Source organism: Theobroma cacao, chromosome 4, assembly GCF_000208745.1.
Source record: "Theobroma cacao cultivar B97-61/B2 chromosome 4, Criollo_cocoa_genome_V2, whole genome shotgun sequence".
Taxonomy (NCBI): Eukaryota; Viridiplantae; Streptophyta; class Magnoliopsida; order Malvales; family Malvaceae; genus Theobroma; species Theobroma cacao.
The window spans coordinates 15,647,899-15,660,590 of record NC_030853.1 but is presented as its reverse complement, the minus strand read 5'-3'; the positions used below and the strand labels follow the sequence as shown (position 1 = coordinate 15,660,590).

Genomic DNA, 12,692 nt, shown 5'->3' with positions numbered 1-12,692 from the left:
ATGAACCCTCGAACTCCAAACAATCATTTTTAGTCATTCCTGGACTGTAAAATATTAAATTTCATCCTACGATTCCTATTTGAACTAGTTCGAGGTTAAATCAACTCAAGTGTACCGTTAGGTACAATACCGGGTTACGTCTATTCTTAGGTGCTTTTTTAGCATAATAACATGCTACTCAGTGCATGTATGTCATGGCATATGTTTATAGGGTCGAGTTTTACACTTATAAAGGTGAAAGATATCACATTCTTGATTTTAGAGGTTGTAGTTAGTCATAATGTGTAAAAGAAACATTCAACCATGAACATTCTTTGTTAAGAAATGTCATTAACCAAACAATTAGAGTTTGGAAAGAATAGGTGGCATTTTTTATGTGATGTGAAGCCATTTCCATTGATAAAACAAGAAAAAATTATTGTTGCAACAACAACACTTCATAACTACATTAGATAGTGTGATGTTCTAAATAAGGAGTTTGACAAATGTAATCATAATCCTAATTATATTCTTGAGAGTCAAGAAGAAAAAAGTAATGATGAAGAAATGGTTCATATGCTCATAGAAAAGCATTGGATGATAGTTACATAGGTAAAATTCAAAACCAAATAGCTGTTGTATTGATGAAAAATAGAAATTATTAATTTATGAGTTATTTATGAATTATGTGTTACTTATAAATTATTTGTGGAACTCTTTTTTTAAGATTTATTATTAATTATAAACTTTATGTTATATAAAAACACTTTTTACATTTTCAAAAATTTATTTTCAATAGATAAAGAAAATAAAGTTAACTTTTTTCTATTTTGAATAAAGAAATTTATGATTAATAGAAAGTTATTTATTAAATATCCTTTTATGGTAATTTTAATTAAAAATAGAGTTTATATAAGTTATTTTGCCAAACAGCTTATCTATAAAAAAAATTTATAAAAAAAATAAATTTATCAAACAATTTTAACTTAATTTCAAAAACTATTATTTTTTATAAAAATTTTGTAATAGTTTTTAAACAAAAAAAAAAAAGAAAAACAGACCAAACATACTAAGATTTGAAAATTAAAAAAAAAACTAATTGCTTCAATTAAGTCCTGATTACCATGTTCTTAAGATTGAATAGGGCTTTTAACAAAAAATAAATAAATAAATTCTAACCATTCGACATTTTGAAAAAAAAAAGGAGAATAAATTGAATTTAAAACAATTTGAGGCTTTTTTCAACTTTCGACTCTTCGAATTTTAAACTAAAGTTTGGATTGAAAATTTCGAATTAATCAACCAAAACGGAGCAATTTAAAACGCAAAGAGAAAAAGACGATGACTTTGAATGCAATTGCAGCTTCGTTCCGTCTTTCTCAAACCCTTTTAAATTTTAGATACTTCCTCGTTTCCTTTTTTTTTTTCATAATTTCAATTGTATTTACTTAATTTTCATATTAATTTTATTTTTTTATAAAATAAATTCATGAATTTCCAACTCTTCCATTCAACTTCGTCACTTGTATATTACCGTCGGTAGACTCCACTTCAAAATGGTCCTCTTTCTCTCGTTTACGCTATTTAAGCTCCTCTGCTTTGAGTTACGAGTAGTATTATGAGTTTCTATACGTGGGGTGAGTGAAAAGCACGTGTCAGCGTTCAGTTGCAGACACCCCTTGATCATTCATGAAGCTTTGGAAGCATAGAATCTGCCCTCATATTTAATTTTAATTTTTTGAGGTTATTATTTTTTGTTTGATTTCATATTTTTTACCTTAATTTATCGTCTGATCATGGAAGGGATGATGGGATAGTACTCATGTTTAATCAATCAATATATTCGAGTGATTGACTCATTGATTGGTACATAATTTTTTATATAAAAAGTAAAATTCAAATTTTTTTTAATTAAAAAAAATATTTAAAAATTTCATGCTACCTTCACAAGGTAGATGACATAAATTTAAATTTGTTTTTGCTTTTTCTGCTTTGATTTCATAAACATGGGTACCTTATGGCAAGGCACTTAAAGATACTCCGTGCATTTTAGGCTAAAAGGTTTTTTTGTTTTTTGTTTGTTTTTGTAATATGCATATTCTTTTTGGATTTTTAATTATTGAGGCTGAAACAAAGAACTAAAAAAATTATAATTACCTGCTCATTAACATAGTTTTTGTACAATGATATCAAATAATTTATAACCATACCATATATTATGTTATAAATAAATAAAATAATAAAATTGATTTTAAGTAAATTAAACAAAGAAAGACTTGACATTGATTTGTTTTAGAAATTTGTCACCTCTTTATATATATATATTCTTTTATAACATTGTTAAAACTTTGATTTGATCTTTATACCTTTTTATTTTCTTGTTTGTCAACATTAGTTCAATCAAATGTAAATTAGTCAGCAACACACTTGACATGTTCCAAATCCATAATTTAAATTCGATCATTAAGAGTTAAACAAAATCATTTCATTTTATTGAAAATAAAAAAAATTTATGAACAAAAAATAAGCGGGATATACAATTGTATGGATATGTTTTTAATTTTGAGAAAGATTAGCTTAGATTTGGACATCAATGTTATTTAAAATGTAAATGCTTTTATTTTTAACATTATCTAAATTTTTACCCCCATTTTCCATCATTGGAGGAAAATACTCTTACACACAATTATATAACCTTTTTTAATTATCAGTAATACCCTTAGCTAAAAAGATAAATCACAAATTTTCCTCTAACCTGAACAAGGGCAAACCGGTAAATTCAACACAGCCTCCCACTATTATTCCTCCTAGTCACACCAATATTTCATTGCCATCACATCAATCGAAAAAACCCCCACAAGTGACGAAACAAAATCTCTTTTCCTCTCGAAAACAAAATTTTCCCCAGAAAATTCCCTTAGTTTCTATCCAAACAAACACCCCCACCTTGCAAAAACCCTAGATGTCAACGTCAAGCCAACCCCAGTTCCGTTACACCCAGACGCCATCGAAGGTTCTCCATCTCCGAAATCTCCCGTGGGAGTGTACGGAAGAGGAACTCGTCGAGCTTTGTAAACCCTTTGGGAAGATCGTTAACACTAAGTGCAATGTCGGCGCCAATCGAAACCAAGCTTTTGTTGAATTCGTAAGCTTCTGAATCCATCAATCTTTTTTATTTCTAATTTTGTTATAATTTATAGAATTCTTTGTGTTAGCTTAAGTTTTATTAAATCTGATGGTTTGCTAATTTGGTTATCTTTCAAGTGTAAATTTCGATGGGCTAATTGCAAATTGGAAATTTTTGAGTTCTGGGTAATGGTTTATTTTCTTTCTTTGACATAGTAAAAATCTGATTTTATTTTGCTTTTTTTTGTTATATTTGAATGTAGATTTGATGGGTTAATTGTAAAATTGAAAATTTTTTATCTATTTTTTATTGGGTAGTGGGGGTGGGGGTGGGGGTGGGGAGTGATGGTTTTGTTTAGCTGTTTTAGGTTTAGGTTAATTAGTCATGTGCTCATGGTTAAATTCTGATTGTTTTTCGCTCTTGTTTGAAAATTTTAATTTTGTTTGGTGAATTGACAATTGGAAAATTTTGATTTCTTTTGGGGTGGTTTTATTGTGTTCGGTCAAGGGTAATTAGTATAGGCATTATGGGCTTATGATAAAAATATGAGTTTTTGGCTCCAATTCTTTTTTTGTTAATGTAAATTTCGATGGGTTAATTTCAAAGTTGAAATTTAGATACTTTTCTAAAGGGTGATCAGTGGCGGTTTTCTGTTAATAAAAGGTGTTACTTTTATTTGCAGGCAGACTTGAACCAGGCTATTTCTATGGTTTCATACTATGCTTCATCCTCAGAGCCAGCACAAGTTCGTGGAAAAACTGTGTATATTCAATATTCAAACAGACATGAAATTGTCAACAACAAGAGCCCTGGAGATACCCCAGGAAATGTTTTGCTGGTTACCATTGAGGGTGTGGAAGCTAATGACGTGACCATTGAGACCATTCACTTGGTAAGTCCTTACTGTTGGCAGAATGAATTTTTCTGATTAAATCCTATCAGTTGTTACAGATTCTCTATTACATTGCTGCTATAAGAATAGGTACTCTAAAGACTTTTTCAGCTTAGGGGCTTTTGACATTTGTAGAAGGAGACTGGAGTCTTGGACGATTCTTGATAAGGAGTATTTTTGTATGATTAAATGAAGATATCTTGTATTTCTACTTCTAAAAGTGGCCTATTTTTAGTGTGTCAAAATCGTTGTAATTTTTGTTGTCAATGAGCATATATTTAGAGGAATTGCCAACTTTTATATAGAGAATTGAAGAAATGTTATCCGTTCAACAGATTGATGTAGTATAAATATTCTAAAACTCAAACACTCAAGAAATAATCTGAATTCTCAACCAAATTCTCACATATCAATATCAAATACTCAAATATGTAGGTAATAAACATAGATCCAAGCCCATTTGAAACTAAAGAATATAGGTATTTATAACTAAACCTAAAACCCTAATAAAACTCAAAATGCCAAATACAACCACAAAGCCCAAATGCTTGGAAAAGAAGTAAAATTCTAGTTATTATAAAATTATCTAAATAATCTAAAATAGCCTAAATTTATGTAAAGATCACAATCTAACCCATATTTTTAGGGCTTTAGAGTTATGTTTGGTATTTTGTGTGTCATTGGGTTTTAGCTTTAGTTATAAATACCTAAGTATTTTACTTTCAAGTAGGCTTGGATTTATGAGTTATTGATATTTTCTGGATATTTGAGTATATGGCATTGATAGTTGAAATTTGGTTGAGATTTTAGATTGTTTCTTGAGCGTCTTGAGCTTTAGGATATTTGTTCTACATCCTAGATTGATTGAGAAATTGGCCTAATTAGGTACAGACACCTGAAGTTAAAGATACCATATGGTGAAACTATTAGTTTTTTTTTAAATCTAGTCTTGTGTCATATCTTGTATGACTGATGAGGGATACTTGATTTTCTTAAACCCTTGTTTTTAAGATAGTTTTCAATTAAAGGCCATTTCTTATAGATCTGAAATGAATTAAACTGTTATCTGTTCTTGTTCTTTTACATATATAGAGATAGCAGTGTTTTGATTGAAATCAGTTGAATCACAGATGGTGATGCCTCTTATTTAGATTCTTTTGTTGGAGACAGTTTGGAAATATTGTCATGTACGTCATACTCCTTTCTAAGGTCTATCTTGAGGCATGTGTGCACAGGTGTCATTCTGCACTTATTTCTCATCCATTTGGATTTGTTAACAAAGATTTTTCCTATTATACCAATGTTTGTGATGGTTCCCAAATGTTTTTATTTATTTATTTATATTTGTGATTTGTGATCATATCTGATTGAATTTTGTTTCAGGTATTTTCTGCATTTGGTTTTGTGCACAAAATTGCTACTTTCGAAAAGGCTGCAGGATTCCAGGTGAGATGTCAAAGTGGATTTGGATCTTTGGAGGTTGTGTCAATATCTTGCTTATTTTTATGATGAATGTTGGCAGGCTTTAATCCAATTCACTGATGCTGAAACTGCATCTTCAGCAAGGAATGCCTTGGATGGGAGAAGTATTCCAAGGTGTGTACTGCTCCCTTGCCTGCCTCTTCCTTGTCTCCTTTCTCATGTGCAGTTGCACATGCAAACTCTTCTTCTCACCTCTCTAGCATCAATTAATTCTCTTCTTCATATTGATTATATATATATAGTTTGGGAATTGCATAATGGCATGTTTGTCTTGTAATGTTTTTATGATTTTTTGAATTTAGGTACTTGCTTCCGGAACATGTTACTTCTTGTCACCTGCGAATCTCATATTCTGCACACACGGATCTGAATATCAAATTTCAATCTCATCGGAGCAGGTAAAAGTGGACCCAAAATACCAAATTGTTTGCTATTTGAAGTGCATCAATGTTTGGTCATTTTCATTCCTTATATCTTAAATAATATTCCTGCTAAATATATATTTTAGCATCTGATATTTTGCTAATATGTGTGTGCTTCTTGTCATCTAGGGTGTTAGTGAAGCCTGGTAGTGAGCACACAGATGTGTTGTCATGGCCGCTTAGTAATTTTCTTAATCTTTTGACCGTAGTTTCATACAGTTGCGAAGTATAGTTGGAGTTGTTTATATGTTGATTGTGGAATTGCCACTTTGGTGGTACCACGAGGGAGAACCTCCCCCTTTTCTGCATTCAAATGAAACAACTCTTTCTTTCATACAAATAACGTTTTAGTAATTGACTGGAAACTCCTGTAACATGCTAGTAGGGTAATATTGATCTGATTTCAGGTTTGAATATTGCTTTTATGGATCCTTCTGCCAACCGTTTTGTGTTTGCAAATTATTTAATCTATTAGCTGAGAAATTACTCACTGTAGAATGTCAGTTGTTTCATAGTATTTTGAATTCAGAATAATTGTCTCTTTTATGGGTTTGTTTATTTTATATAATGAGAGTGGGTGAGTATATTGCAAATTGGCATGAGAAGCTAGTTGATTGTGGGGGAAAGGGCAATGTTTACATAAAATTTATTTTATTGATCTAATTCTCATTGTCATCATTTGGATGGAACTTCATAAAATGTGATTGTAGTTATTTCTATTTGAACATTTATGGAATTGTTTCGTGGAAGCATTGGCCAAATTCAAGACCTTAGCAATCAGAGAGTTGGTTGTAATTAAGCTAGAGTATTTGATTGACATAGTTTTGAAAGTTTTTGAGATGGTCTTTGCTATAAATACTCTGAACCAACTGGATGCCCATATAGGGCTTGATCTGCTATTGCTGTGGAACTTGCTGTTGAACAGGATGGTTCTGGATTTGAACCCTTAATCTTTTATGTCATCTCATTTATCTATTTGTAGTAGCATTAATTTGTTATCGCTATATGTTATGTATCCTGATTAAATGCAATTTTTTTCGATATTGGGCTATAAATTTGTACTTTATGTTTTAATATTTATATTAGACATTCTGATTTTGTTTGCACATTTATGTAGGGACTATACCAACCCATACCTTCCTGTGAATCCTACTGCAATGGAGGGACTTATGCAGGTAGTCTTTTAATTTACAAACATTTGACCTATTTTTTAATGTTAGAGTGTTAATGAATAAGCTGTAATTTGCAGCCTGTAGTTGGTCCGGATGGAAAAAAGCAAGAACCTCAGAGTAATGTGCTACTTGCTTCAATTGAAAATATGCAATATGCTGTGACAGTTGATGTTCTTCACACGGTAGGACATTATTTCGCTACTTCATTGACATGAAAATACTGGTTCATGGCTCGAAACTTTCCTCATATTTTCTACTGGTTGCCTATTGTAGGTGTTCTCTGCATTTGGCACAGTCCAAAAGATTGCAATATTTGAGAAGAATGGTGGAACACAGGCACTAATTCAGTATCCTGGTATGTATTCATCATATGAATTTTATATTATTTTATATACGTTTTTGGTAGTCCCTGCCTTCTTATATATTAATACGATATTTATCCTTCCATTCAAGGTGTGACGTAGAGAATTTAGTTCAAATTCCCTTTTTTGGTCATTTCTTTCCCTGCTTCAAGAACCTCACATCCATAGGTTACTTTGTTGAATGTCCATTTTCTGTTTTTGTTAATTTTATTTTGTTCTTAAGGTGAGCACCTAGGCACTAATGCAAAGGTGCCAGACATAACAAGTGCACCTTGCCACCTCTCTGTGAAGGAACTTTGTTAAGATCAACATTTTGGGCACCTTGGCACTCTTTTCTGAAAGACAAGATCCAAAAGGCATACCTAACTGAAGTGTTCCTTTGTTTTGTTCAGTTCAATTTATTTACTTGTTTTTTAGTTTTGTGATCTGTTCGTTAATTTGAAGAAAGATGAGAAGAATATATGTCATTCTGTAAGAATAAAAAATTTTCCACAGAGACAGAAGCTGCTATTATGAGCCTCGTGACCAGGACCACGAGCAAAAGCAAATCAGATCTAATAAACTATGTCCTTTTGTGTTTGATGCAAATATTTGTTCCTTTTTCTTGTTTTTCATTTGAAAGTGTCTGTGTCTATATTATATGTATAATTATTGTATCTTTCTCTTGGTTTGGCTTTGTTTCCTGTTCTTCAGAAATTTGTTCCATTTCTTTGTTTTTTCTTTACCTGCTCTTCCCCAAGATTTGAACTTGATAACCCCAAGTTGGAAGTCTCAAGGCCTATGGGTGTCCATTGCTGACTGTTGGACATCTATCTTACTATCTGCAACTTAATTTTTTTTGCAATATATGTTCTATTTTGATAGAGAGGCATTTTGATAGATTTTACTGATGTAGAAGTTGTTACATTCAGATGTCACAACCGCGGCTGTCGCCAAAGAAGCCTTAGAGGGACACTGCATATATGATGGTGGCTATTGTAAGCTTCATCTATCATACTCTCGTCATACTGATCTCAATGTAAAGGTATAAATATGTGCTTTTGAGTTAATGTTCATGAGAAAAAAAGAGGAAAAAATAAATTAAAGACGTCGTTAGAAGATAAAGGGGATTCGTTCTTGATCGAAAAAAGATTTGGTCCTTAAAATGTATGCTTCTTGACACTTGATTACCACCCTTACCTGCTAAATTAGTTCTGTTATTTGTCTTGGCAGGCATGCAGTGTGACTGATTATTTCTTTTGTTGCCACAGGCTTACAGTGATAAAAGTAGAGATTACACAATCTCAGACCCAAGTTTGCTTGCAACACAAGTTCCTGGTCTGCCTGCTGCTCCAAATGTTTGGCAGAATCCTCAGGCAGCTCCATTGTACCCTGGGACTGACTATACAGCTTCAGCTGCAATGCAGGCTCAACCCCCTGCTGGACAAGTTCCAGCTTGGGATCCAAATTTACAGGCTAGACCACCTTATGGATCAGTTCCTGGGACAGTTCCCAGTCAATCATATCAATCATCCTCAGTACCTACATATGTGAATGCTGCAACACCTGCTGGTTCATCACCCCTTTCGCATCCTGGTGTGTCTTCCATGAGAATGCCACAGCCTGGGGTCAATGTTAGACCAGGTGGTGCACCAGTGCCGGGTCAGCCTCCTTATTATGGTCAATGACCCATGTCTTTTCCTCTTGGCGAATTCAAATGAGCCGCCTGTCTTTCCATCATATATTTCGGTTAAAGATTTGCCGTTTGGATCTTTTGGCTCGCAGATCTATGAGCCTTTATAATTAAATTTATAATTAACTTTTATTGGTCTGGAAGTGTTTTGTTTTTTCTTTTTGGTTTTCTTTCTGAAACCATATCCATCACTGATGTAAAATGGAGCTTGCATTCACAATTAATTGGTAAATGAATGTAAAAGACATGCTTTCGTGCTATATTGGCCTGCAGCAACTTTTTGCCTTTAGATGCCTCTCTAAATTGATGTTTTGTTACTTTCGATTTTTAAATGATGATATTTTGGTCCCCCCAAGTCCCACCATTGTCTTTTTCCCTATTCCTGTGCATTGTCTTTTAAGTTCAAATCTTATGGCACCAATTCTTGTCAGGACATTGCATGTTTGGTGATCCAATCTAGCCGGGTAAGCCGTTCTCCTCTTAGAGACGCACTTGGTTCATTCTCTGGTGATAACCCAAAAATTGACCCAATCCATTTTGAGTGTCTCATTTCATCTGCACAATAAAAGGTCAAAAAAAAAAAACAGACGCAAGGATAGTTTAAATGTCCATTGAAGGGCAAGAAACCAAGTTGCCTTGTATAATCGGCCGCCATGGCTGCCTTTTGACTGTTGTAGCACCGCTGTCATCTTGATTCAAGGCCGTCACCAATCTTACTGACCAGGGCCATGTCCATCTACCGCTTGACTTGTTGAATGGCTAGTCAATTTTGGTTTTGAAACTTTGAAATGCAGACAGAACAAAGAATTTTACTACATAGTTACTATCCCTCTTAAGTTTTACCTTTCCAATGACAACTTTTCCATTGCACCTCCAAATTCAGGTTAGAGCTGCGCCACAGTTTTCTCTAATGGTATTTTAAGAAAAACTTGAAATGGTCACTCACTAATCACTATATTCTGTTGGCCTACAACGCTCCACAATTTAAACCAAGTGGGTGTCAAGAGGTCAATTTCTCTGTAGCCATGTGTATGGCCACTGTCATGTACTACCACATTGGTACAATCAACCTCTACATATAGCTCCAGTCACTTGGTTTGGCCTTACAAACATAAAAGGCTATAGTCAGCTAGTATTTTTCTTGGTTGGGACGAGGGGATATGTGATGCCAGAAGGAAACTGACTGTCACTCACTATTTTGCCCCAGAAAATGGTGGGCAAAGAGGAGCCTAGAAGCAACCTTTTTTTTTTTTTTTAAAAAAAAAAGAACCATCAAACTTCACTCTCAGTTTAATTCAGGCACCGACAATGTAAGTGCCGGTTAACATTAAATCTTATATTACTTCATGATGTCGGCACTTTTTTAAAACCCATATAGAAAGGATCATGTCTGCTTTGGGATCCATTTCTACTCATCTCTCTATGCCTTGTTTTGATACAAGATCCGGAGATATTAATGTTAGTCTCACTCCATGCTCCGTTTTCTTCTTTATTATATTTTTGATTTGTTTAAGCCTGAAGAGAGTTTGATCCCAACAATTGTGATAATGTGCTGCATTATACATGTCATAATATTGGTATTTTCTCAATCTTTTTATACGAGAGATGGTAACTGTCTCTCAATCTTTTTTTGTACTGAACTCAAGATTTTGCTCTACTACAAGGTTATTAGCTGCATTATGGGTCATTTAAATATTAGAAAACAAAAAAAAAAAAAGGACTGGAACCTACTCAACTTAGCAATCATCTTAATTTCGTTTGGGAGTTTCAGTACAAAAAATGGACTCCCCTAGAGGTCCAAATAGTCTAATTCAGACTCACTTTCTCTTGTTTCAGTTTCTGCAGGAGACCCACTTTCCGTTTGATTCAATTTAACTGTGTTTTGTCTCTTGGGTGATTGTCACTTTTATTGTACATGGTCCACCCTGTGAGTTTGCCAGGAAGAAAAGTCGTTTTACTCACCCTGTTGAATTTGCTGTCCATCTGCAATATGCCATACATATCATTCATGCAGAAATTGCTGCTTCTTTCGATGTTGGCTGGTGACCAGACCACATGTAAGAAACCAAAAGGGACATGACCTTAGTGTGAGATCCTGATGCCTAAGTATATATTTACCACACAATGTTAGCCTCATTTCTGTTTTTTGCTCTTCCCCTTCCGATTAACTACCCTCAATCATTTTATGACAACCTGAATATTTACCAGTCAATCTGTTAGCCAGCTTCTTCACTCACCGATCAACTACCAGCAGCATGCATTTAAACAAGGGAGAAAACAAAATATGTTGTGAAAATAATCGAACTTGATTTCTACCGTGTGCCTCCCAATCCCATCATATATAACTGATGTCTGCTAGCTTGCTTAAGGTCAGCGTCAAAATGGCTTGAACAAATTATGCTGTCCAATCTAAACCGTTGATATGCAACACATGTAATTCACATTGCACATATTCTACAGAGACACTCAATTTGATGTTTAGTAGTGATTTTATTGTTGATAGATAATTAGGGGGAAGAGGGGACCTCTGATTATCAATTCTTATCACAATATTTGGAGAATAGACTGGGCTAAACATGGGGCCGGTCAGCCATAACTGATATGATGTACCCCATATGTCTCCCCTAAAAGTCTTAAAGGATAGCGTCATCTTGAGTTTCCATCGAGCATATGCTATTGACATGGGTCCATGAAACACTGCAACATGGATCTTGATGCTTCTAATTACATGTGAGATGATAACTATGGAGTCGATTTTGTCTTGGGTTCAATAATGGTTGTTTAGGTATCTTCATCCTAAAGTATGTCTTCATTTACCCCCAATTCAAGACTCGTAAAACTTCAAAAAGAAAAAAAAAATCAGAAAGGGCATACCCCTAATTTTTGTTCATGGTGACACGCAAGGTTGTGGAGATGTCATGCATTAATTGTTAGCTTAGGTCATTATCGATATGAACTCGAGTCATCATTTGCTTCCACATGCCTACCGAAAGAGAAATGAATGAGCACATGTATCTATGTGTACCATGTACTTAAAAGCCTCTATCCATGTCTATATCATGCCCCCCTTGTGCTGCGTGCACCCCTGTTAATTGGTTATGAGGCACTGTCATTGTCCATAACTGCTACTATTTTTCCATTGCTCTAACCACAATGACAAGTATATATACCACAAACTCAAGGTAAAGTCCATCTTAATTCCAACAGAAAGAAAAAAATTAAGAAGAAAACCTTTGTATAATCCTCTTTTGTCCATAAGCCTATCAACATTTCCCTGCATGATAATGAAGGCCAAGCAAAATTAAAAGGGGTGGGGGGTGGTTCCAGATTAATTGTTTCACTCACTATTTTCAACTTGTTATTCGGAATTTTAGTTCAAGTACTTAGTTAAAGTGACGGTCCTTATTCTGAATCAAGGCATTGAACCCACCTTGGGGATATGCTAGGTTTTCAAATTGATATTGTCTCCTATGTGATAAAGTTCATTAATGCATAGTGACAACTTCTCTGAATGATTAAATTCCTAGGTTGGCATTTTAATATACATAGCACAAACTCTGTATTCAATCTTGTTTTAACTAAAG

General features: G+C 33.8%; 1 protein-coding gene across 1 annotated transcript; it reads left to right on the top strand.

Annotated features, from left to right (window-relative positions):
- LOC18601541 (polypyrimidine tract-binding protein homolog 1) lies at positions 2,806-9,396 on the top strand. The gene is made up of 10 exons (XM_007032508.2): positions 2,806-3,124; positions 3,789-3,998; positions 5,382-5,444; positions 5,521-5,594; positions 5,783-5,878; positions 7,020-7,077; positions 7,152-7,256; positions 7,348-7,429; positions 8,348-8,460; positions 8,687-9,396. Exons 1-10 carry the CDS (start codon positions 2,942-2,944, stop codon positions 9,101-9,103), a joined length of 1,401 nt encoding a protein of 466 aa, XP_007032570.2. The 5' UTR covers positions 2,806-2,941; the 3' UTR covers positions 9,104-9,396.

What these genes read in the sequence shown, in the direction of transcription:
- LOC18601541 (XM_007032508.2), top strand. Translation starts at nt 2,942, where the DNA reads ATGTCAACGTCAAGCCAACCCCAGTTCCGTTACACCCAGACGCCATCG. An exon ending in CCATTGAGACCATTCACTTG is followed by an intron (nt 3,999 to 5,381) that starts GTAAGTCCTTAC and finishes ATTTTGTTTCAG; the next exon opens with GTATTTTCTGCATTTGGTTT. An exon ending in TTTCAATCTCATCGGAGCAG is followed by an intron (nt 5,879 to 7,019) that starts GTAAAAGTGGAC and finishes ACATTTATGTAG; the next exon opens with GGACTATACCAACCCATACC.